The sequence below is a fragment of the Pituophis catenifer genome, unplaced genomic scaffold (genome assembly GCF_029215685.1).
Source record: "Pituophis catenifer annectens isolate HBS135680 unplaced genomic scaffold, rPitCat1.0.hap2 SCAF_1, whole genome shotgun sequence".
Taxonomy (NCBI): Eukaryota; Metazoa; Chordata; class Lepidosauria; order Squamata; family Colubridae; genus Pituophis; species Pituophis catenifer.
Genome location: NW_027256881.1, coordinates 14484931 through 14512148, shown reverse-complemented (window position 1 = coordinate 14512148; position 27218 = coordinate 14484931). Strand labels below are relative to the sequence as shown.

At 40.2% G+C, this 27218-nt stretch overlaps 1 protein-coding gene across 2 annotated transcripts in view; it reads left to right on the top strand.

The window, feature by feature from the left end:
* The window catches only part of CUX1 (cut like homeobox 1), a 363893-nt gene that overhangs the window by 305179 nt on the left and 31496 nt on the right, over positions 1 to 27218 (top strand). The window contains exons 22-24 of one of the 2 annotated variants that reach the window (XM_070932084.1): positions 903 to 1091; positions 8342 to 8606; positions 10949 to 13512. The exons of the other annotated variant lie outside the window; for it this stretch is intronic. Of the exons in view, the coding sequence (XP_070788185.1) occupies positions 903 to 1091; positions 8342 to 8606; positions 10949 to 11657 (1163 nt within the window). The 3' untranslated portion in view covers positions 11658 to 13512. Of the gene's footprint in view, positions 1 to 902; positions 1092 to 8341; positions 8607 to 10948; positions 13513 to 27218 lie in introns of those variants that run through there. 2 annotated transcript variants of the gene reach the window in all.

Genomic DNA, 27218 nt, shown 5'->3' with positions numbered 1-27218 from the left:
TTGTTTGCTTTTTTAGTTTGTTGTTTGTTTGTTTATCGGGTTTAGAAATTGCCCATGTTCCTTAGAGATGCCTTCAAGTGACTGCCTGGACATTTCCCCGCAGTTCCTTGGAAAGATTTCAGATGTAGCTTGCCATTGCCTGCTTCCTTGGACTGAGAGAATGACTGGCCCAAAGTCAACACGCTGTTTTTATACCCAACAACCCACAGCCTCCTGGTTTCTAGCCTGGTACCTTAACCACAATACCAGGCTGGCTCTCACTGTACAGAACTTCAAATACCAGAAGGCTGATAGTGAAAGTAGAAAAGTTTGAGCACGCCACTTGCTTTGGTGAATACCTGTTGGAGGTATAGCCCTTTGACAGTCTTGGTTGTTGCAAGGTGTTGACCATTCAGATACCATTTGTTAATGTGTCTCTTCTTTGTTACATGTTTAAGAACTGATTCAGAATCCAAAATGATTTAAGAGCTTCTGAATCAAAACGTTCCTTGTATCATGACCTAAGGAGCAAGCTAATTTTTTTTTTCACGGTTACTACACAAAACAGAAGCATTTTATTTGTAACCCCATTCTGTGAATGAATTGGTGTGCCAAATTCCAGGCCTTTGACATGAAAAGCATTTAAAGACTGGCTGTGATCAGTCTTCCTCTTCAGTACAGATATCAGGTAGCACTCTAGTGGCCAAAAGAATTAGCCATCTCCCTATCAACTGCTTGCTGGTTCTTAGGGATTGTATCCTCCTTGTTAAAAAAAAGCCCAAACAATCGAGCATCTTTTGATTTTCAAGTATATTGTTTTTCCTTCATTTGCATCCAGATCTATAAAAGTCTTGTTTCTCTTGTACTTGGTATTTTTCTCTCCTTTTAGCATAGATAACGTAATGTTTGCATTTCTTTTGCAGGTCAGCGTTTGTTTGGGGAAACGATCCTGGGGCTCACACAAGGCTCAGTCTCAGACCTCCTTGCTCGCCCAAAGCCCTGGCACAAACTGAGCTTGAAGGGCCGGGAGCCATTTGTGCGTATGCAGCTGTGGCTCAACGACCCAAACAATGTGGAGAAGCTGATGGACATGAAGCGCATGGAGAAGAAAGGTAACTTCTGTCATTTCTGTGGTCGAAGGGAGCGGAATTGATGTCCAGCCCAGGATGACTCTCTCGTTTAATTGAAAAATGTTTTCAATATGTTTCAAATATCACTGGCCAAGAGCATAACCTTCTGAGTCATGCAGTTCCCACAGCTTGTGGGCCACCCAGAGTTGGTGTTTTCAATTGGGTTGCCTTAGATATCCAAATAAATAAATAAATAAATAAATAAATAAAACATCGAAAAGGTTAGTGTGTGGGAAGAAGTGTTTAATATGATCCAGGAATGTTAAAATCAGTCAAAAGCATAAGATTAAACTACCCCTGCAGCCAGGGATGTAGTAGAAACATCTACGCTGAGTTAGTTGTCCCCTTTTATCCAATAATTTTCCAAGAAAAGAAGTTTGAGAAAAAGAATAGCTGAAAAAGAAAGCTTCTGTGTCACAAAACATAGGAACTCCAGAGAAAATGGTGGGTTATCTATGCAATAAATGCATAAATAATGTTTATTTATTCAGTGTGTGCCTAATGCAGTCAGCTATACTTTTTACAATAAATATATACAATTGCAGAATATAAAAACGTCTAAGGTAAATGCCTTAAATAAGCCATAATTATGCATCGCTTTAAGCTCCTGAGCAAAAGATGGGATATAACTCTGATAATTAAAGGAAAAAATAACCCTTTGTAGACATCATCTCGATCACTGTAAGCCTTCTGAATCAATTTAGTTTTTAGCAGCTTCCACAAAGCTAGTTAGATAGGATCTATTAGGATGCTATTAGAATAAAACCCAGAGTTGGCCACTAAAAAGCCAAGCTTGCAAGTCTTACCTCACTTTTCAAATTGTTTGGAGAAGTACAAGCAGTTTTATCCAAGGATACATGAAGTAGATATTTCAATTCCAGTTAGTTTTATAGATTAAAGCTACCATTTGAATTGCACCTAGAAGGCAGTAGGAAGTGACTGCAGGTCCTGGACCACTGATATAAAGTGCTTATGGCAACAAGTAAGCCACACATTCTTTACTAGCTGGCTCAGAATTGTTTTAACTGTAATCCCACATGGAACACATGCAATAATCCAAGCACATACAGTTAGTCCTCAATTTACAACCACAATTGGGACCGGAACATCTATCACTAAACCATACGGTCATTAAGTGAGTTGTACCTGATTTTATGACATTTTTTGCTGTGTTTGTTAAGCAAATCCAGCTTCATTAAATCATTAAATGAATCCAGCTTCCCCCATTAATTTTGCTGGTCTGAGGTCCCCCTGGGTAGATTGCAAATGGGCAATCACATGATCTTTGGACACTGCAATTGTCGTAAATTCATGCCAGTAGACAAGCACCCAAATTTTGATCATGTGACTGCAGGGAGAGTTTGACGGTTATAAGTATGAGGACTGATCACAAGTCACTTTTTTTCAGTGCCATCATAACTTTGAATGGTCATGAAACAAATGGTCGTAAGTTGAGGACTACCTGCAGTGATGAGGGTCATTATCACAATGCCTTCTTGTTCTAGTAGGGCAGTAACTGATAAACCATCCAGAACTGGGGAAGATCCCCTCTGCCTGGTGGCTATGGCCCTCACTTGCCCAATAGCTATGAGTTACTTACATGTTGCTTTAGAGCCGGGTACCAGTATTGAAATAGCTTGAGATAGCAATAGCAATAGCAATAGCATTTAGACTTATATACTGTGTCACAGTACTTTTACAGCCCTCTCTAAGCAGTTTACAGAGTCAGCATATTGCCCCCAACAATCTGGATTCTTGTTTTATCCACCTCGGAAGGATGGATGGCTGAGTCAACCTTGAGCCCATGAGAATCGAACTGCCGGCAGCCAACAGTCAGCAGAAGTAGCCTGCAGTCCTGCATTTTAACCACTGCACCACCACGGCTCTTGATGTAGAAGCAATTTCACCTTGCTATGTTTTGCTATATCTTCAACCTACTTTGTCTCATCCACACTCATCCGTCTTCAGGTACTGGGACAAGGCATTAATAGCCTCTCCTATGCAGCCTAGGGTAGTGATGCATAGTTGGATGTGATCAACATACAGAGGATATTGTATCCCAGGCTAATGAAAGATCTCGCAGTCAATTCATATAGCTATTAAAGAGCAGATAGAAAAGAGCTCAACCCTGAAACATCTGTAAAGCAACCTTGAGCCAGTACCTCTTCCACCACCAGCTGGAACTGAGTGTTAAAGAAGGAGCAGAAACACTGTAAAGCAGTGCTTTCATTTCACAATCCTCATAAAGCCATGCAGGAGAAATGTTCACTGGCCCTCCTTCAGAAGGAAAAAGGCAGCCAAGAGGTCTCAGAAGATCAAGAATGGGGCAGTACTTCCATCCAAATCCTGACCAGAGTTATCAACAAGATTTCCTTGAAGTTGCATGGCTGATAAATTCAAATAAATAAATAAAACCAGTTTCATCTCTGTCATATGTCCAAGCCTTGAACCCTGACAAATAAGCACTGGTAAACCTCCTGGATCCAGTTCATTATTTACCATCCTCCACCACAGCTACACACAGGAGCCGAGGAGGCATGGATGCATCCCACAAACAGCTACAAACATACCAGAGAGAGCACCCTATCCACATATTCAGATTTTACAAGCCAGAATGAGTTTCAGATAACCCATCAAGTTGTACCGCTTTATAAAACCTTAGTAAGACCACACTTGGAATACTGCGTCCAGTTTTTGTCACCACATTACAAAAAAAGATGTCAAGAGTTTGAAGAAAAAAAAAAAAGTGCAGAGAAGAGCAACTAAGATGATTAAAGGCCTAGAGACTCAAACTTGTAGACCTGTTGCAGGATTTGAATATGGCTAGTCTAGAGAAAAGGTGATATGAAAGAAGTACTCCAGTATTTGAGGGGCTGCCACAAAGAAGAGGAGGTCAAGTTATTTTCCAAAGCACCAGAGGTCAGGAAAAGAAACAGTGGGTGGAAACTAATAAAGGAGAGAAACAACCTGGAATTAAGGAGAAACTTCCTAACAGTAAGGACAATTAACCAGTGGAACAGCTGGCCTTCAGAAGTTGTAGGTGCTTCATCACTGGGGGGTTTTTAAGAAAAGACTGGACAGCCACTTGTCTGAAATGATATAGGGTTTCCTACTTGAGCATGGGGATGGCTTAGAACCCTTCAAGATCCCTTCCAGCTCTATTCTGAGTTTGAATTTGTAGCCTCTGCCCAATATTGCTTCTGATTCAGAAGAGAGAGAAAAACCATCAAGACTAATAGCCATCAGTAACCCAATCACCTTTGAATTAGTTCAGTCCCCTCTTAATTAAAGCTATCCAGCCACCATATCTGAACTGTCGGCTTTTATCTTGTCTTCATTTTGTAATATTTTATTTCCATAGAAGACCATAATAGAGCAGTAGAAAAACTCATTTTTATCGCTTTTCATGGCTATCGTGTCTCCAGTATCAGGAGGATACTAGATTAAGTCAGGCTGTAATAGATGGTCATAAGGTTTTCAGAAATCATTTCACCACATACACAGATTGTAGGACAAGGACTCTGTGTAAGGCTGACCCAATTGGTGTGCTCTCTAGGAGATGCTTCAATCATTACAAGACAGCCCAGGTCACATTTGGTGAACATTAATCGCTGGGATACAAAACCTGTGGACTTCCACATATTTCTGAGGTAGAAACCTGCCCCAGCTGACACTGCTGGAAATTAATAACAGCTCCAGGAGTATTAAGTTCCCTATCATTGTTGTAAGTCATCAAAACAGTCATCTCCAAACAGGAAAGCAGACTCACAAATTCCATAGGTTCCAAGCGCCCCCTTGTGATCTTAAATGCTGATAACTCTTCAAACAACTTGTTCAATCAAAATATTTAACAAGCAGAACCACCAAGGTAGTATGGAATAATCTGATCCACCAAAGACCAATTAATCAAATTAGTCTATTACAATCATAGACCTGTATGGGGATGGGATACAGCCATTACAAAGAAGCAATTTTTTTAAAAAAATCAAGATATGTAAGTTTGTGTGTGTTTATAAAATTTATAAAGAATTACAAAAAGCTAGTAGATATAAAAGATACATAAATTAAGAGCTAAAGTACATATACGAAGTGAAAATCTAAAAAGATTTAGGAGTATTAGATGGGGAGCATAAAAAGTCAGTGCACAGAAGACTGTCAAGTGACAAAGCGTCTTAATATGGCAAACTAGGTAAGCATTACATTTAGTTTATGAAGTTGAGCAAGCACAACTTATCCAATAAATGTTGAGTACTGCTGCACAGAACCTGGCCACATTGTGTATGGTGGCAGATTTAGTGTTTGAAAGAAACAAAGTGGTGTAAATTTGTAATGATAAGATCAGCTGAGTGTCAATGTCTCTGTAGTACAGGAAGCACCTGCTCTCTTTAGTTTTAGGTGTGCAGAGTCACAGGGGCATTATCAATCCAAGTAGGGGATCTTCCTTTTTTCTTCTTCAAGGACAGCTATAGAGAAGGCATGACATCATACCAGAGTAGAGCTCCTCTATGTTTAGGTAGTATGAGTTTAGTTAAATATGCCATGAAAGAAGCAGAGTATCTTTTAGATTCACTGGCAAGAAAGTTTGGATCCTGGGCAAAGTCCAGCTGATACTCTGTGTCTGATATGAATTGTTTAATAAGTGTTTTGATCGGCTCTTCCCCATGCTGAGTAGAAGACCTGGAGGGAAATCCAAGGATAAAATTTTAGTTGCCACTGCTTCCTTACCTGTGAATTGAAAACAATGGTTTAATGGGACAAGACTAAGAAGTGAAGAAAAATAGCCTAAGTGAGTAATTGAGTAGGGTCATTCACACTCTAGCCACCGCTTTCATGAAGCTTTCATGAAGTACGTATGTGATATAATATAGCAATAGCACTTAGACTTATATACCGCTTCACAATGCTTTACAGCCCTCTCTAAGCGGTTTACGCATATGGCCCCCAACAATCTGGGTCCTCATTTTACCAATCTCAGAAGGATGGAAGGCTGAGTTTGTTGGCATCCTTAGTAAAGCTAACAAATGTTAAATTATTTGTATCATTAGATTATTTGATTTAACTTTTTAATTAATTTAGGAAATATAGAATTACTTGAGGCATAGTTATGCAGGACATGACTGCTACTGTAAAAGGACTTTTCAGTCTTTAACCATAAATATAAATGAAATGCAGACCCACTGTTCTCTCTCTAGAGAAAGGAGGTAGCTTGCTTGTGGTTAGCAGAAATGGCAGTTCAAGGATACTCATGTTTACAGGAGGACCTATAATGAAGAAATAGATGCTTTGCCAGCAGAAATCCTCCAATATGACCTCTAGCATCTCAGGTAGAATAAATGGGACCTTGGGCTAGCTGCAGGACAATAAACACAGCCAGCGATGGGCTGCAAATCAGGCATCTGAATCAGCAGGCAAAGATCCAGGAGCCAACCCCAAATTTACATCAGGTGAAGGCTGAGTTCCAAAGTTGCAAAACAGGACAGAAAGAGGTAGGAGGCATCTCTCAGGATTGCAAGCTGAAGCATCAATCAGGGAATAGAAGTATTAGGTAGATAAATCTGGTTCAGTTACAAAGATTTTCATGGAGGCTGATGTATACTGATTTCTGTTAAGACATGCTGGATATTACGAAACACACTAGTCAAGACATTAATTGTCATAGGTCAACTTGCTTGGCCTCCTGTGGATCTAAGCCAGAGATAGGCAGATTTCAGGATGGTAGAATTTGTATTGTAGTTCACTGCACAGTTGTTTAGACTGGATTTGGCATTTTTATCCACCTATCGAGTCCTGGAATAGGCAGGCGTTGTTTGATGGTGTTAAAGGTATTGTCACAGGATACAGCTTGCTCCAAGTAAAGCTGCCTTTTGAAATTGTCTGATTTGTAGATGCCAATGGTGTTCAGGTGGCACTCCAGATATTTTGGAATTGTACCAAAGGTGCCTATTACTATTGGCACTAACTTTGCTTTCTTTTGCCACAGTCATTCTACTTCTGTTTTCAGATCTTTGTATTTTGTAATAGTCTCCAGTTCTTTCTCTTCTCTTCTGCTGTCTTCAGGTACTCCAGTGTCTACTATGTGTCTCCAGACCTTTTCTGTCTTTCTTTTCAACAATTGTTAAGTCTGGGATGTTAATGGCAGGTGTTTGTTTGAATGCTGAAGATTAGAAGCTGCCCAGGGCTGGTTAGAAGACAGGCAGCTATACTGTATAAATGTTTTAAATAAGTAAAATCCCAGATAACTTGAATAGAATAGAATAGAATAGAATAGAATAGAATAGAATAGAATAGAATAGAATAGAATAGAATAGAATAGAATAGAATAGAATAGAATAGAATAGAATTCTTTATTGGCCAAGTGTGATTGGACACACAAGGAATTTTTCTTTGGTGCATACGCTCTCAGCGTACATAAAAGAAAAAGATACGTTCATCAAGAATCATAAGGTACAACACTTAATGATACTCATAGGGTACAAATAAGCAATCAGGAAACAATATCTATATAGGTCTTCATTTTCTATTATTTTGTCTATTTTGTGATCCTACCGGTTCTCATTTGCAGACAAGTGGTCTTTCTTGCAGATATTCCATTGTACTATTGTTGCTACTTTGTCGTACTATTGTTTGTAGTCAGTCTGCGCAATCTTCTTTCAGCAGTTAACTAGGAGGCTCACTGATTGTTAATATTATTATTGAATCTGAAATAACTCCCTGCTGAAAACTTAGGCAAAAGATAAGCGCTTACAGTTACCAAATTCTAAACTGAGGAATTTATTATAGAAGGTTTATAATTAAACAAAAATCAAAGAAAGCCCTTGCTAACGGGTTGATTAAGCCAAGCATTGTTTCAATAGTTAAATGCGGAAAGAGAGGAGTATTACTGCAAATGTTAAACTGTTAGGGAACAGCTGTCTTTTGCCATTCACCAAAAGATTTTCCAGGAGATCTTGATCTAATGTCTGATTTGATCTACTATGAGATACAATCCCGTATATCAGCTTCTGAGCGCATTTCAGACTCCACACAGTACCCTACTGGATGACTAGAAACATCTTGTGCATGAAACATGGAAAGAAACTGTCAGTCTTAATAGTTATGTCTTGGCTAAGTAAACCAGTTTTAAGCAGTTCTCATATGCCCCATAGAGTTGCAAAGCCTTTTCATTATGAACCAGCTTTCCCCATTTGTCGCTTCTGTCTCCGGCTGACGGCGTGGCTTCCTTTGTTTTCCAGCATACATGAAACGGCGGCACAGCTCCGTCAGTGACAGCCAGCCTTCAGAATCATCTTCCACTGGAATAGATTACAGCCAGGGGGCCAGCCCACAACCACAGCATCAGCTCAAGAAGCCTCGGGTTGTCTTGGCTCCGGAAGAGAAAGAAGCTCTGAAACGAGCCTATCAGCAAAAGCCATACCCATCACCAAAAACTATCGAGGAACTTGCCACACAGCTCAACTTGAAGACCAGCACCGTCATTAATTGGTTCCACAATTATAGGTAGGTAGCTCCGAGTTTTTCCTATTTCACTGCAAAACCAGCAGTCCTTTTGCCCTTTTCCTCCCAGAAGCCCCTTAGAAGGGGGGTTGCTTTACTGTAGCTGAGTTTTCAGTTTCAGCTGTTAGTTTGGTCCGTGTCTAACAGAAGCAGTGTACAGGTAGACCTCAGTTTATGACCATTCGGTCAGAGACCGTACCAAGAATGAATGGTGGTTATAACCAGAGGTGGGCTGCACTTTCTTTAACAAAGGATTCGCTGGTTGTGAGCGCACACGCATATGTGCTCACTTCACTTGCACACACCCCTTTGGGAGACAAACGGAGCTTCAAACAGGCTCCTAATCAGCTCAGGCAGCTCCGGTGAGAACAGCAGGGACGGCGCGGAATGCAGCTGGGCCAGCCAACAAGCCAGAAAGTAAGTTATAAATGGATAGCATAGAACAGGGGCGGGTGGGCGGGCCCAGCCAGCGATCAGAACTAAGGGTTCGCCCGAACCCTTGCGACCATGCAGCAGCCCACCACTGGTTATAACCAGACCTCAGAGTTCAGACCAACACAGCATCCCCACAGTTACATGACTGTGGTCTGAGTACTCGGCAACCCATTCATGTTTACAATTACTTGCCAAGCATCCCACAATTACATGATCACCATCTGCAGCCTTCTCTGCCAGTTTACTCAAAAGAATCAGTGGGGGAAATGGCAGGGAAGGTTGTAGGTTGTAACTTTCCTCCACCCTCACACCCTCCCCCAGCTCCTCTGACATCACATTTTACAGGTAATCTTTGGCCACAACTGAGCCCAAAATTGCTGCTGATAAGTGAAACATTTGTTAACTTTGCTCCATTTTACAGCCTTCCTTGCCACAATTGTTAAGTGAACCGCTGCAGTTGTTAATTTAGCAACATGGTTGTTAAGTGAATCTGGCTTCCCCATTCACTTTGCTTGTCAGAAGGCCACAAAAAAGGATCACATGACCCCGGGGACACTGCAACCGTCATAAATATGAACCAGTTGCCAAGTGTCTGAATTTTGATCAGGTGATCATGGGGATTCTGCAATGGTTGTAAGTGTGAAAAACAGTCATATGTCCCTTTTTTTCAGCACCATTGTAACTTCAAACGGTCATTAAATGAACTGTTGTAAGTTGAGGATTACCTGTACTGGCTGCTCGGAGGCCCTCCCTGATCCTCCTTGTTCCACCACCTTCATACAACCTCCCTGTGCCACACTTCTCATGCACTCCTTCGTACACCTTCCCCAACCTGCAACAATAGTGCCTCTTGTGCACATCCTCATACACCCAACTCATAGTGCATCTCACCTCTTGCACATCCCCTTGCACCCTCCCTGACCTATCCCATGCCTCTCAGGCACCCAATCCACACCACACCTATCCCACACATCCTCGCACACCCAACTCACACCACATCTTTTGTGCACCCTCATACACCTGACCCATCCTGTGCCTCTCACATCCCCCACCCACTTCCCTTCCTTTGGGCCTGGGACTTGTAACTTGCTGCTTCCCAATTGACTGGTTGTGGGAAGCCAGCAGCAAATTGCCTCATCTAAAGACCTTGGAATTCAGTTGATGATGGCAAATAGGACTGCAGAATTGCTGCCACTAAGTGACGCAGTTGTGCTTTACAGCCGCATCACTTAGCAATGAAAATTCTGATCCCAGTTGCTGTTGTAAGTCAAGGACTACTTGTGTAGTGAATAGACCATTTTGATCAAGTACATAATAGGACTTCACTGTTAAATAGCTGTATCAAATTAATGTCTTAATTAATCTCAGACTTGAAGGTTGCCTGTCTTCCTCTCAGCCTAAGTAACCTCTGTAACAGGGGTGTCAAACTCAATTTCATTGAGGGCTGCATCAGGGTTGTGTTTGACCTCAGGAGGGGGGGGTTGGCCAGGGTGGTGTGGCCAGCTTGACATCACTCGTGTCTAGGGCGCCTGTGGCCTGAGCGCTCTGCCAGCAAAAATGGAGCTGGGGGTGGTGTTTGTGCATGGCCCTCGCGAGCTCTGTTTTTGCTGGCAAAGGGCTGCAGGAGGCCATCGTGGCTGAAAACAGAGCTTGGGAAGGCCGCGTATGGCAAGAGCACTGTGGGCCGGACCTTTCCTCTTTTCAGGGCGGCCCCACGGGCCTGATCTAAGCACCCTGTGGGCCAGATCTGGCCCCCGGGCCTTGAGTGTGACACCCCTGCTCTGTAATGATGATAGATTCATCCCAGATTCACCCATTTGATGTCCTTGGAGGAAGTGCCAGGCGCAACTACCGTTATTATCTCAGCTACAACCAGTGGTGACACTCATTTCTTGCCATGTTTCTTTTAGGTCACGTATTCGTCGAGAGCTGTTTATTGAAGAAATCCAAGCTGGAGGCCAGAGCCAGGCTGGATCGAGTGACTCTCCTTCAGCTAGAAGTAACCGGGCAGTTCACAGCTCCGAAGGAGACAGTTGTGATGGGGTGGACACGGAAGGCCCATCGGATACAAAACAAGGCAGCCTGGAAGCAGATGAGTTCAGCAATGCAACCATGAAGTCTCAGGGAGGGCGAGCAGCGTCGGCTTTCGAAGCAGGGGAAGAGGCACTGCGAGACGCCGGATCTTCGGAGAAAACGGAGACATTCCAGTTGGGAATGGAGAGCTTGGAAGACACAGACGACGAGGGAAGGCTCAAAGCACCACGTCAGGGTTCTCCACTGAGCTCTCAACATTCAGGAGAAACTCTGGAGGCCAGGCCCAACTGTGCTCCAGACGAGGATGCCTCTACCTCAGTCCTTGCAGGGCAGAGCTCCTGCAAGCCCAGGGGAGAAAGTGTGGAGAAAGTGCCCATTGTGCCAAGTACCAGTTCCACGCTGGCCATCACCAGCTCTCAGAAATCCAACTCACTCAAGAGCTTGTTCAGCTTTTCTGAGGCGGCGTGCTCCAAGAACACACGGGACAACACCTTGAGGAAAAAGAAGGCAGCAAATTTGAACAGTATAATCCACCGTTTGGAGAAGGCTGCGAGTCGAGAGGAGCCCGTTGAATGGGAGTTTTGAGATTAAGCTCACCCAGCTCCACAGGGCTGGGGAAGTTAAAACTTGGACCTCTGTTGGTTTCTATTGTGTCCCGCACTTACCGCCCTGCAGGCCACGGGGCAAAAAAATGCCATAGGCCAAGGTGCATATAGAGAACAAAAGGAGTGTTTTAAGCCCAGTTTTATGTTTGTGTTTTCAAGGAAGAAAACTGAAACTTGTCCAGCTTTTTGTACCCTGAAGTGTTTCTATTAATTGCCCTAAAGTGATTTCCACAGTTTCTGGGGAAGAAAAAAAAAACTCATACAGCTTTTGCCTTCTGCCCTCCTCTTTGGTGTGGGCTTTAAAACAAAAATATATATACAAACAAGAAAAAAAAATTAAACCCACATATTTAAAAGGGGGGGCTTTTTATCAGCCATCTAATGGCTAAACAGAGCGATAATAATACACTATTATCTTCTTTAACCAGGAAAACAAAAAGATGGGAGGGGAGATTTTTTGAGATTAAAAAAAAAAAGTTGTTTTGTAGCTCTTCAGTTGCCACTAAGAGATTGCACAGTCAACCCGACTCTAAACACACTAGTTTGAATTCCTAAATATTTTCAAGAAAGAGTATTGTTTGAAACTTGGGGTTTAAAAAAAAACGCATTTACTCCATGTATTTTTTAAACAGACAAAAAAAAAAGACACATCAGGAAAACATCTTAATTTGTGGTAGCTGACTTCAGTGTTTTTCTTGTAAAGTGGAATAGAAAATTGACTTGTAGTGCACATTGTTTCATAGCTTTAACTGATTCTAGTCTCTTTGTTGGCTGGAATTTGTTTAATACACTCCATTTTAGGCCAAATCAGGACAGGAAAAAAAAGAAGAAAAATTCTGAAATCTAGGTATTTTATAATCTGCTTTTTAACCTCTAACCACAAAGCACGCGGATCAGACCTCATTCTGGGAGGTGTGGGAGACAGCTTGGAAGAGGGATGTACTTGATCGGTTCAGATTAAATTGCATTATGCCAGCCTTGCCAACAAGTCCATATATGTTACTAGTCCTCAACACCACCTGATTGCACATGCCGCATTAATCATTGACCCATGTGATCTGTAAGGGGAGAAAAAAACACCAGCTTTTTGAAAGAAAATAAATAAATTACATGGGCACCTGGAAACACTCCTTAATACACGCCAGGCAGTCAGGCAGGTGGCATAATGATATATGCTACACAAAATACAGTGTGTGGTATTTTTTTTTATGGAGAGGGGTTGGTTGGCAAGAAAGATTAACTTGGCATCAGTTTCAAAAAGAGTGTGGTGGTACAATGAGAAGCCTTACCCAACAAGATGAGTTTCCATCATTCATAGCTGGCAATAGTTCGTAGGACAATATTACTGGGGCCCATTATTTTAGTACGATCTGGGGCTTAACAATCAGTCATTGTGCTATTCTGGTCTCACCTACTCCAGAGAATAAGGACCACTGTTTCAGCCTCTTTGGAGTATCGTTAAGCACCCCTAAATGATTACCTATGGTCCCATGGCATATACTGGTTACGAAAAGGGAGTGGGCCCAGAAGAAGAGTACAGAACCCTCGATTATCACAATGTCAAACTACAAAATGGCTAACCAAAGCACACGACAGGAACTGTTCTCCTCTTCCAAAATAATTAAGCTCTTCCTGTTATTTTATGACAGCCGCAGGGCCGATCAAAGTACAGAATCGATTTTCCAAATTGTCTCTAGCTCCTCCTGTTGTCTATGTGTATATGCGCGAGCATAGAAGTGTATGGAGAAATGAGTGCGCGTATGTGTGTGTGCATGTGTGCAATTTTATACGTTGGTATTTTCTTACGTACTTGTGCACGCTTAGAGTGCATTACTGCCACCTTTTTTCAATAAGCTGTTTTATCAGTTATGGCTTCTACAGATTCGCTGGTTTAGATTCCTTTATTGCCATATCTTTAAAACTAACAATAGATCATTTTGGTGTGTATGTATGGGTATGAATGTGTGTATGTGTATGTGTATATATTTATACACATACACACCCACACATATACACACATACATGGATATAATTATTATTATTTTTTTGGCTTATTTATAGGTGCTGTATTTTATTATCTGATTACTAGGAAAGGACGAAAGGGGCAAATATTCTTTAGAGGGATAGACTGCCGGCAGTATTGGGTTTAATTTACAAGATGTAGTTGTCAAACTGTATATTATTGACAGATTTTTTTTTTTATTTTTTTTTTTGGAGGGCCGTATTGTGTATCATGGAAAACTGCTTAGGTCAACATCTTTTGATGACACTTTAATGGTGCATTCATGACTTATGTTCTAATTAATATTTACTTTATGATATTGTGGGAGGGGATGGGGAAGAGACATTCTGACTTTAAAAGATATATTCCCAATATTACACCTCAATGTAGTTGTATTAATTGGTCACTAAGTCTGTTTTGGGGAGGGGACAGTACTGTAAAATGTGAAATCACCTTCCCTGTGTATTCTTTTTCTTTATTTAAAAAAAAAACAGAAATTAGGTTTTTATCATGTCTTCAATATGCAACAGCAGCACTTAATTCAAGTCTTCACAAAATTAAGAGTTCAGTAGCTTTAACAACAGCAACAACAACAACAACAACAACAAAATGCCTTTTCATGGTCCAGAACAAAAGCTCTAGGAGGCTGGAAGGCAGGTTTACTTTTCCCACTTTTTTTTTGTTAATTTTTATCGTTTCTTGGCTGTTTGGGGGATACGAAATGTTATCTTTAAGATGCACAAAGAGCTCTTATTCTGACTTGAAGGTGCAAATCTGCACATATATAAGCAAAATTAGGGACAGAATCTGGCTTGAGAATCAATAATGGGACAACAGCCACACTTTCCCTTTAGAACAGCATTTCTCGAGCTTGGCAACTTGAAGGTATGTGGATTTCAGCTCCCAGAATTCTCCATTCAGCATATTGGCTGGGGAATTATGGGAGTTGAAGTTTACACGTCTGCAAGCGGCCAAGTTTGAGAAATGCTGTTTTAGAGCATCTTGAGATCTTAAGGCGTGCTGCCGAGGGGGTTTCTTTTTGGCTTTGGCAGGATCTTTCTAGAAAATTGACTTTAGAATGCTTATAATGGCTGCCACCCATGGACAGTTACAGCATGTGTCATGGCTTCAAACGAAAGGCCTGCCTTCCACATAACAATGAGAAATCCCCACTTCCTTTGCAAAACCGGAAGCAGCTCTTCATTCTCTGACAAGATTTAAAAAACACTTGCGTTTCTTCACTTCCATTAGGTTTTAGCTTCCCAGCAAGCACAGGATTTGTTTTTAGCCTTCCAGTGTCTATATATTTCTTTAGGCAACGGAGCAATATCCCAGTTCTGGTTTATTGTCTTCCTCTTAAATACTTTCCAATGTGTTCAGTTCAGTTAGCCATTGAAGTTAAGACCTCCCTCTTCCCTCAGTTTCATTCTATCAACATCCTGGGTGCCTCTTCTCCATAACACATGGAGAGATATCACTAATGTGACACAGGGCAGCCTAGCACTTGGGGTTCTGCCATTTGCCCTAATAAGCAATATTTAAGTGCCTTGGGAAATATATATATATATATATATATTCTCCTGTCTTTCATGTGCTTTCCCATCCAGATATACTTGGATTTTAGCAAAGAAATTACAAATCCGGATTTACCCCTTCTTTTCAAGTTGGGCAGTGCTTCCTGCCAAAGCAAAGTGGTATTGATTCAATTCTTCCCCGAGCGGAAAGCCTGCTCAAGAACTTGCGGCTTATTGCAACCAATAATGATTGCAGAGTTTAAGCCAGCTAGATGGAATGAAAGGTGGTACTGCTCTGCCCATAGCTGCACATTCAGTTCAGGAAGTTTCTGGAGATTTAATTAATTTGGCACTTTAATCATATTTGGGCTCTCTTGATCATTTCTGTTCTCAGTTTGAAAAGAGAGGTTGTAATTGAGAGAACCAGGGTGGCCAACATTTCTCAAAAATCCATATCTAATAAACAAGGATGCCATTAGTTATCCCAGTGTTGGTCTTAATGGTTTGACTACCATCTTGGCCTAGCATGATAGAATTCTGCTTTCTATGGGCAGGTTTAGCTCTATTGGAGATTTCTGCCATACAGAGTTAATGGCAAGGTTTGATCATTATCAGGTCATTGCCTAATGCTGTGTTTTCTGACTGAAGTTCAGGAGATTTTGGAGGAGGGTGCCATTTGTCTCTCTGAAAAGATTTAGCTCCTGATCCTGGTATTCTTTAGCTATTGACTGTCAGGTCTGTGAGTTGTACTCCCAATACTTCTTGAAGTTTGACTGGATGGTGGGAGGCTATTTTGATGCCTTGCACAAGAGAACTATAATTAAAAATAAGCAACATTCTGTAAATGTATATTTTCTGATTCTGTCCCTTAAATTATAGAAATACATCGCCCAGTTAAACGAATTGGCTGAAGATTTACCTCTACTTAAAGCAATCACCCAGACCCTTTTCAATTTTTTCTTGTTAGCCATTGAGGAAGGATTTGTGCTTGGGTGCCTGCTGTATTGCCCACTGTAGCCTCACTGCCCATTTGGTCCACTGTCCACTGGTGAAGATTGACACTTTAGTCCATTTGTAACTTAAATCACTCCTCCCTTCCACATATATACAACACTTTTCAAACTAGTGGATAGGGTTGACTGCATTTCTAACTAGACTTTCTGCCCCCTGGCTCATGAGTTAAGTCATGACATTGATTGATTAGTTGGGACAGGGTCGTTGTTGCTTTCCCGCCTTACTTTGTGCAGATCCAACCAGTCGTGGTTGTTTAAGTAAACCATTTTGAAACAACCCACGGTGTAGCATAATGTGCAATCTCTTTCTGTATTTTTGAAGACTCTTGGTGTGTATCCATCTATCTTCCAGACACTCAAGAAATAGGGTTTTTTTAGATTTGTCCAGAAAACGCTTCTTTTACCGAGGACTCTTGATGAGAATATCTGTAACGCTAGTCAGTTTTCCTTGAAAAAGCAGCCATCCCATCTACCTATCCTACAGTACATATACACTCCATTCAGCTGTAACCCTGCCTAGCACCCCAGCTTAAATCAATCCCCTGTCCCATAAAATACCCAGAATCCTCAGCAACATGCTGTCTGTCATTCCATGGCTGACATGCAGTTGTATTTCTGCCGTAGATAATATGGAGACTGCTGCTCATGAACTTTGCTCATCTGGTTTCCACTTTACAGATTGATATTAATTTCACAGCTCTCCTTTGAAGCCTAGTTTAGCCACAAGGTTTCAGTCAGTTGTGAGTAGATGGTACATCTTTCACTTTGCCTACAAGGGTCAGAGCAGACACCAGTTGGAGTAGCCAGGGACGCCAGTTTTCCTGTTCCAAAGAGATTTTTTTTTGGTCAGCTAATTTCAGCCTTCAAGCAACAAGGAGAATGACTGAGCAACCTTCCCCTCAACACTGTCACCGAGATAGGTACTGTGGAAAAGAACTCCCTTATTTCCATATTGCTCTGTTTCCCTTTGAGGTGGGATTATTGTAATGCAACATTCAGCCAGCCTCGAGTAAAGACAACAACAGGAACTTTGGATTTCTTAAGAGTTTATTTGAAATAGGAAAATTACAAGCTGCATTGAATTGAACTCACAATTAAATTGGCACAGGAGTATCAGCGCCCCTCTTGGGATAATTTGAGTTCTCCCTATACTCTCTGGTGCCAGAAAGTAGTTGACATAAATGCATTTATCTGAAGAGGGAAGGAAATTAGCTTGCAGTCTTGAGAGGCCAAACTGACTTACTGGCTCATAAGGAGACACTTCAGCTTGTTCTTTCAATCATTAAGCTTAGCAGAGGAGAACAATTATGTACAATGACTTTGCTTTCTTGATACATGGAAGCAGAAACTTGCCAACCACATTTTGCTCTAGCATATTGTATGAAAACACTCCATGGATTTGATTTATAGTTCTCTGTGTTATGCAGCCCTCCAAAATGGAGTTGATTCTGCAAAACACACTTTATGGCAAATGTTGGGCAGGTATAGGCTATATTTTGATTATGGAGAACTAGAAGGATATTTTGGAAAGCTGGAGTCATATTTGTACAGAATTATCCAAATAAATTGAATGAAGTTGGGGATTCTCACTTACAAGCTATGACTATTAAACCTGGCTGCAAAATCTCCAGACAACCACTAGATAACAACAGAAGCAATTCAGAATCACTTGGTTGAGTTGGGTGGCTACAGAAAATAAATAAGAACTTTTGTATTTCTGCTGCCATCTAGAAATCATCTGGATTTTTGTAGTCCATGTGTGGGGAGCCTTAGTACCAAATGTCCAGTTAACTCTGCTTTTCTAGTCTGTGACTGAAACACTGTCACTGATACACTGTGACAGTGTATTCCAAGCTAAAGAACCTTTACAAAAGAAACTACTGATATTACATTTCAGTTTCCTATTTCAGTATGTAGAAATGCTGCCATTTAAAATAAAGCAATAATTTGTGGTTTTGACAGGTAGCAGAGCACTGTTATTTTAAGCATTGTGATGTGTTTGGATGTAAGAATACTTTAAAATAAATCCTTAAATATGCAGCTCCAAATAAGAACTGAGAAAGCCACATTAAAAAAAAAACAGTTCTAGGACATTGGTTGAACAGAAATTCAGATACCATAGTTAATGTGCCTCGGCTACTCAAGATCAGCATTTTCCCAAATTGGCGTCTTCCAGATGTAGGAAGGACTGATAACTGCAATTCCAACCCATCTAGAAGATACCATTTTGGAGAAGGCTGCTTAAAATGAGTTTTTGCTTTCCTTATGTACCAGTCATTTCCAAAATCAGAGAGATGAGTCTTAAAGATTTAGTGAAGCCTTCATGTACATCCTTCTGGTGAAAGTCAGAATGCCTTAGAAAATTGTAGTTGGCTACTGCTGTGTTTTAAAGGGGATTCCCAAGTTCCATTTCCTGATTCTTTTTGTACAGGCTTTTAAAAGTAACCAAGTGAGCCAATAAATCCTACTTTTGTGAAAGCTAATTTGAAGGCAAATGTTTAGTGTTAATTGAGTTAGATGAAGAGACCACCACCAAAAAGTTAGCAAAATTATACAGACACTCTGTTTGGTTCCCAGATGCCTAATTCTGCTGAAAACAGAGACTTTTATCAGTTAATTTGCTGAGATCCTTACAAAAATTCTTGAAGTTGTTCAATTTTTAAAAAAACTTATTTTAAACATTTGGCTCCTGCTGTGGCCAATGATGAGTACTGTTAGATTACAATCTAAGGTCAGTTCTGAGTGTGTGTGGCCAAAGAGGGGCCAGATTCATTCAGGATTGGACTGTTTGTGTTCAGGTTCTTTATGAAACATTGCCATGGAGGCATCTTTTTTTTTCAAAATGGGATTTCCACAAATACAGTGGTACCTCGGTACTCATCGTTAATTGGTTCTGGGAGATGCAATGAGTACCAAAAATGATGAGTACCAAACAGATTTTTCCCATAAGGAATAATATAGTGAGTCACAAGGCAGCCGACACCGACAAGTTCTAGCTTGTGCATTGAGTACCAAGCAAACAATGAGTACCGGGACAAAATGTTCATGTCAAAATGCATTGAGTATCAAATTTGCTGAATTTCAAAGCAGTTGAGCACCAAGGTACCACTGTGCATGCAATGCTTGTCTTTGTCTGAATCCGCTTTCCTCAATTTTACACTCCCAGGTATGATGAGAATTGTAACCCAAAATCTGAAGGATCCTAAGTTGGACCTGGTTTTTTGAAGTGTGCATTTAGACTTGCAGGTACCATAGTTTCCGGGGCAAGGAAACATAAGATAAATATAACTTGTCAAATGGTTTTCTTTCTACTGAACAGTGTGTGTGTTATTTTTCATTATAATGGTGTTAGCATAGTGAAAAGTGAATAGATAGCAATAAAATACCCAAGGATGGCTTTTATACCCCAAGATCCAATCTCCCTACTGACTCCCTACTGGACAAAATATCCATTAATGGCAGTGTGCTAGTCTCCAGCAAGGGTGTCTAAACTTGGCAATTTTAAGACTTGTGGACTTCAACTCCCAGAGTTCCCCAGCGAGCTTGAAGTCCAAAAGTCTTAAAGTTGCCACAGTTGGACACCACTGGTTTACAGTAATATCTTTTAAACTAGAATCAATTTCAGTCCAATTCCAGATAGCAAAGCCAACCATATTGAGTTGGAACCATGTAGAAAGGTGTCTTCCATTAACAAAACAGATATTCTGTATTGTATAACAGAGCACTTATAAATATAAAAATCCAAAAGTGAAATGTTTATAGAAGCAACCTCCAACAAGTAAGGACATGAAATCTGTTACAACCCCTGAATTGCTGAAGTGTAGACATTCATAGATAGATGCTATTCTTTTTCTTCCTTCTCACTTTCTCAGACTGTGAAATGAGCCCACCGGTCCATTAGGCTCTATTGAATTACTCCTACATCAGCATTTTCCAACTTGGCATTCCTGCAGTTGTATGGTGCATGAGGACTACAATCCCCAAAATTCTAAGCATCAGGAGGGATCATCCCAGCACAAGTTTTAGGGGCTTCAGGATATGAGAGGCTGCCCAAGCTCAGGTGCACTGAATATCTGACAGAGCTAGATTGTAGCAATTGTCCCAATCAGGGAGCAGATTGCTTCCTTGGACTACCTCTCTATCTGCTATACTAGCAGAATAGTGTAACTCTTTTAACTTCTGTTATTAGTTTTTCTCTTTTCTTTTTCACAATTTCCTGTTTTCTGCTGCTTCATAGTGCATCCATCACTAATCTCATTGTTCTTTTATTTAAAAAAAAAAAAGATGCGTGGAACAATCTTCTGAAGTAAGGCAGAGTGAAAATGTCACCCACTTTTTTTAATGACAAAAAGCTTTCTGAGACAATTCCCAGGTATGGTGGCTCTTTTGTGCAGTTAATTGGTAATTAATTAATAAACTGTTAATAAACCATCTGAGAATTGCCCCTCTTTGAGGAACTCCCAATTCTTTGTCACGAGCAAAATGCAGGGAAGGTCCAAGGAAAATTAAGATCCTCAACGTAGATTGACTGTGGCCTCATTTTCCTTGTGGGGGTAAAAAATGGTATCTACAGCATCGGGAAGTCTCTCTGTAAATAAGATGCAAATTAACTTCAAAAGATTTATCAATAGCTTGATTTTCACTCCAGTGGAAATAGCTTTGGTTTATGATGATGGTTGTTTTGTTTGCATCGTAGATGATTTTTGTATTATTACTTGTTTGCATGACATCTTTCCTTTATTGGCCTTGCTCTGCTATAAAGATATATAATCTGTCTTGGTTAAATTCCAACTGCAGGTCCATTTAGCAAGTGGATAGAGACACCTGGTTGTCCAGGGTGAGAAACTGGATAAGGGGACCTAAAGGGTACCATGCTGTGTCACTTATCCAAGAGTAAGCCCCATTAAAATCAGAAGGGCTAAGTAACAAGTCAACATAAATAAGACAGCAATATCAACCTTAGGACTGCAAAATGGTTCATTTGAAAGCTTGTGATCAGAGCACCTGGGAAAGCATTGGTTTTTCAGTCCTCAGTCAGCCTAATAGTCCTCAAAAGTGTTCTGGAATCTTAAAAAAAAAATAGCTCCCCAAATGCACTGAACATAGCTAATACTTTAGGCAGAATGTGATAAACTGATACCTTGTGCTAAGTAATAAATTAATATATTGACTAAATCAAAAGAAATTATACTACTCTTCCTTTATCCTTAGGGGGGGGGGAAACCATGTTCAAGGATCTGATTGAACAATGACGATCTTTAATGTTCTTTTTGATTGTGCAGCTCTTGAATTCAAAAGCAGGAATGTATTCCGGGCACAATACAGGACCTCTCTGCAATCCCTTGAAGTAGCCACATGTTTTTGTGAGATTGTCTTGCTGCTTTCCTACACCAGCCTCTCTTACATTAGCAGCCTGTTGCTCTGCTGAACACCCATAGTCTTCAACCAGAAAGATATTCTAGACAATTCTAATTACAGTTACAACTTGTCAGTGATTAGACACACTAGATAATCAATAGAAAAACTGCAGGAATATTAATTGAACCTTTTTCAGAGTTTGTTGTACCTCACTGCCCATTGTCATTGAGCATTGTATCTCAGTCATGTTCTTTGGGCTTGATGGAAATTGGAGTCCCAAGAGCTTTTGAAGGGCCCCTGTTCTCAGATCCTCAAATCAATCATCTATCCTTTTATTGCTTGTAAAAGATTACAGTAATGGAATCAGATGCCTAGATCATCCCTTTTTCTCTCAAAAGGAAAGAATCCATGATTTCCAAGGATCAAAGGCTTGCTTTAGCTAATTTGAGTATTAGATGCAAGATACATCCTACTTCCTCTGTGTAACTCTAGACGAGCTGAGCTGGAATCGGCACCCCTTGTTTTCATACCTGCAGAACTTTAAATGACAGAATTGCTTATAAAATGAATAAATGTTAATTGAATGAACTTGTCCCCTTGTTCTTCAAAAGTAAGAGATGATCACTGTTAATTCTGGGCATGCTAAAGTGTAAACCATCTGTTGTTTGGCACATGGTGGCCGAAAGAAGAATCGTGCCATAACCACTTAGCATTGGTTTCCTTGAGAGAAAATGATGTGTTCCTTACATGGGTCTTTGCTTTAGACTTTCTTCCCAGGCATTGTGCATTTATGTCCATCAGGGTGCAATATGACCCTTTATAATTAAAAACATGGGTCAGGGCACATGCCCACCTCTGAGGCAAGGAGTTTGGCTTTACAATTGTCAAAAAACTTTGTCTCTTATACTCTTCTCCTTTTGTCCCTTCAGCTTGTCGCATCTTCCTCAAGTTTCATTCTGTTCCATACTTTCAGGCAAACTTTTTTTAGACGTTCTTGACAAAACCGGAAGGATTTTCTGCTTGCTTACTTGCCCATTGTAACTTCATTTCCACTCCCTAAACCATCTTTATCCATTCTCTTTCGCTTCTAGACTAAACTCTCGTCACAGAGCCCCAATCATTAAACGAGAGAGGCACTTAGAGTGATGGTGATCAAATTATAATTTGCTAGCCCTCCTCCACTCACATAGACACTTTGGGGTACTACAGCTGTGCATTGCAGAATTCCTTCTCCTGATAATTCTGCAATAGTATTGCTAGATAAACACAATGGCAGCAACCTAATAATCATCCACATTCAGAGAATAACCTCTGCCTACCAAAGCATTCCTGAGTCTTTCAAATTGGAGCACTCAAGAGAAGCTCATTCCAGTTTAACTGGGACTTCTTCAAACAGAACAAATGCTTCGGCTTTCCTGTCCCCTTTAGCACTTAAAAGCGATTTGATTTTTATTCAACTGCCTCTCAAGCATGTGTTTATGTAAAGCATAATGACCCTTAATAATAGTCTTGGCTGCAGACTGTCTGCGGACACTCTCATCTGAATAAGTTCCTCTGCATAAATCGCAAATGAACTACGGACATGAGCTTCAGTCAAGACCCATAGACTCTTGTATATCTGGGTTGTTTGTAAATATGTATTTTTAAAAACAAAAAAACATTTATTTAAAGATATTTTGAGCTGAAGAGTTTCAAAGGATAAGAAAAACGGGAGCAAGAATGCATAAGAATCCAAGGCAGAATTATGAGATGTTTGAAGGGCCCTCAGCCTCCTTGAGCCTAGAGAGTGAATCCATGAACAGGCATTTTTCCCTTTCCCAAAACGTATTGAGATTTTTTTTATTTTTTTTTAAAAAACATACTTCCTTCTGAAAGACAGCTTTCCTCTACCAAAATTGCTCTTAAGCCTCTGTGTGGTTTCTACCCTGAGTTTGCAAGTTGTCTTTTTTTTTTTTTTTTTGCATGACTTTTGGAAATCCCCATGATAACTAGCTATGAGGTTGCCTGGCAGCATGGACCATACTATAGTACGTTAGCAGTGTTCATTGAGTGACATCTCCTACTAGTTTTCTCCTCTTCGTTTTCTGCAATCACTGTTTGTTGACTCTCTGAGCTAGACTCTATGTACAGCAATGGCAAGCCATCCAGTGTTGGGGATTACAGTTCCCACAATAGTTTGCCATTGCTTGTGCTATCGGGGCGGATGGGTATTGCAATCCAAAGCATCAGGAGGGCATGTCGTTGCCTATCTTTGTGCATAGCAATGTTCAGCTAGACCCCTTGGTGACCTGAAGGTTAGGGTTCACCTCAACCTGTTTTGGGATTTGTTAGTAAATTATCTTTTGGAAAGGGACAGTGAGAGAGGGAAGTGGGATTTAAACCTTAGAAGCAAAAATAACTCAGAAATAATATAGATCTCAAAGCAACCATTTGTATGTCTTTCTTCCCACCATGGTAGTTTCATGTTTTATCCTTTGATGGTGTTAGGTACACCACTCTGCCTAATGATTAGCTGGCCACAAAGGTTCTTTGCACACTTAACAGCGATGTGTGTGTGTGGGGAAGGTGAGAACTTTTTAGAAGGAAAAGAAATTGAATTGTTTATCAGCAATATGGGGAAAAGGAATGGTACAGTGTGGAATTCTTCTGCGTGAGGGTAATACAGGTAGTCCTCGACTTACAACAGTTCGTTTAGTGACTGAAGTTACAACAGCACTGAAAAAAGTGACTTATAACTGTTTTTCACTGCAGTATCCCCGTGATCACGTGATCAAAATTCAGATGCTTGGCAACTGACTCATACTTGTGACGGTTGCAGTGACCCGGGGTCACGTGGATCATTTTTTTCCAGCCTTCTGACGAGCAAAGTCAGTGGGGAAGCCAGATTCGCTGAACAACTGTGGCAAGAAAAATCGTAAAGTGAGGCAAAATTCACTTTAAAACAATGTCTCGCTTAGCAAGAGAAATTTTGGGCTCGATTGTGGTCATAAGTCGAGGACTCCCTGTACTGAAGAGAGGCAGTTTATGGAAAAATAGAAAACAATTGAAAAGTCCTTGTTTAAAAAGAAAAAAAAGCATATAATAAAAGATCCATTTTATGTGACAGAGGTAGACACCCCTGTAAGATGCCACCATGTTCTGAGAGGGGACATGGCAGGGCCCTGGAAGTGAGAAGTAAAATGGCACTTGGTCTTTGGGGCAAGACTGCCCTGCTGCAGGCATCCATTTCTGGCATGCAGGTGTTCCATTTTTATGGAAAAACTAGCTCATTTTAGGAAAACTAGCTCACTAGTCATGCATCATCCCCATCCACATCCATCAGGCAGTTGGAACCTGGAGAAAACGAGGAGGGGTGGAGGAAAGAAGCTTTTTACAAAAGAAAGATTTTATTGTGAAAGATTTTCTTGTTAATTTCTCTCTGAATAGTCTATGCATTTCCAATTTTAAAAGCCGTTTTCTGCTGATCTTCCCACCCCTCCCCCCCCGCCCCAGTCTCCCCCCTCGCCCCCCCCCCAAAAAAATCAGGCACTGTGTAATCTTATTCTGAACAAACCTCTGAGGAATGTCATATCTGCAAATTTGGACTTTTAATTCCAAAGTAAATGGCAGCCTTGCTTATTTTATTTTTTATTTTTATTTTTGGACATGCAGATACACAGACACAAAATCCAGTTGGAAGGTCTTGCATATTCCAACCCTATTGAATTGGGGAAGGGCGGTGCCTAAGATTTTGCCATTTAGTTATGCTCTGAAGAATTTGTTTTTATTTTATTTTATTTGTATTTTTTATTATTATTATTTTTTGCATTTGTGCAATAACTACTTGCCATTTTACTGGGCTAATCTTTGGACTTGCCCTGACTACTAACACAGCACAAAAATGAACTCGAAACACAAAAAAAAAGGTGTATTTTTTTTCCTGAGAATATTTTCTTTTTAAAAAAAAAAAATATTGATAAGCTCCATTTTATCCCCGTGTACTTGTGGTGTCCAACATTTTTAGCAGTATTTTATAAATATATATATAAATATATAAATAGATATATATATTATTTTTTTCCTGTAACGCACTAAGTCTTAGGTGTTTTTAGAAGCTCGTTTCTTATATTCAGAATCACCAATTTTAATGAAAATACCCTCACAAAGACCCAGTTGACCAAAAAAAAGCCTTTTTTTCTTTTCTTTTTTCTTTTCTTTTCTTTTCTTTCTTTCTTTTTTTTTTTTTGTACACGTAGCTTTGAGAGAAGCTGCCCTGTTGTGTTGCTGTGATTTCATCTTTTGTAACATTTTATTTCTTATTCAAAAGTTTATTAAAAAAAAAGAGAGAGAGAAAAGTTTTATATGGCTGGCAGTGACAGAGCAGGAGAAGACTTCCTCCCTTGGTGGGAAGTGGTATTTTCTTCCCAACCTGGGTTAGCCAATGTATGTTCTCAGCACTGTACAACAGTCCCTATATGATATGGAGAAGCAATATCACTGTACGAAACTCACATGATGTATTATTATAATTATTATTATTATTATTCACTAGCACCCTAGGTGTGATAATTGAAGTAAATATCTTTTATACAAACACAGTGATGTCTGGGTTGTCTTCCTTGGGACAGGCTGAACTCAAAAGCAGCAAACATGACTTCAGGGGGCTGGTTTACATTGTAATTCCACGGTTTTATGATTTTGTGGAGTTTTGCAGTCTTATTTCAGATGTCTGATGCCGCACACTGTCTAATGCTCTTCATGGGAACTTCGGCGTGCAATATTTGGAACGCCAACATGTTCAGATGTTAAATTGATTGGCTTTATTTTATATATGAAGATAATTTTTATTTTCGTTTTTTTTAAAATGTTTCTAATGTATTATGTGTACATACTGACACACAATTCGCAAAAACATCTGTAAACAAAAAAAAAAAACCCTGAAGATTAGAAAAGAGACAACCCGAAACCAACTAGAAATGCAAAACAAGAAAGTAAAAAACAAAAGGAAATCTACCTTGTATTTTATCCTTATCAATAGTACTGGTTGAATAATAAATGCACTACTGTAATATAATTACAGTACCAAATATTATTGGAAAATGTCACAAAATCTCCGCCATAATACCACACGAAGATGTATCTGCATTCTGGGTTTTTTCAGCAGCAGAAAATACTCCCTTTCCCAAAACAGATCACACATTTCCAACAACCATTCCTTCACATCTAGAATAATCTCAATATTATTATTGTTTCTCAATATTATTCTTTTAGCCATCGTGCATATTCAATAGTCATAATTTCTAGTAAACAGATTCAAAAGCAATACTATATGGTTTAAAATTACATTAGCATCTTCATTATTTAAAGGTTTTCCCGTTAATCCACTGCTATAGATACTCCTCAATTTACAACTATTCATTTAGCCATTGTTAAACCGATCTTCGCACTTAACAACTGTTGCAACATCCCTATGGTCACATGATTGAAATTCAGTCATTTTGCAACTGGCATGTATTTACAACAGTTGGAGCATGATGGGGTCATGTGATCGCCATTTGACTTCCCACTGGCTTCCAACAAGCAAGGACAATGGGAGAAGCCAGGTTCACCTCAAAGGTTATAAAAACTTATTAACAGCCACTTTGCTAAACAGTGGAAATTCTGGTCCCAATTGT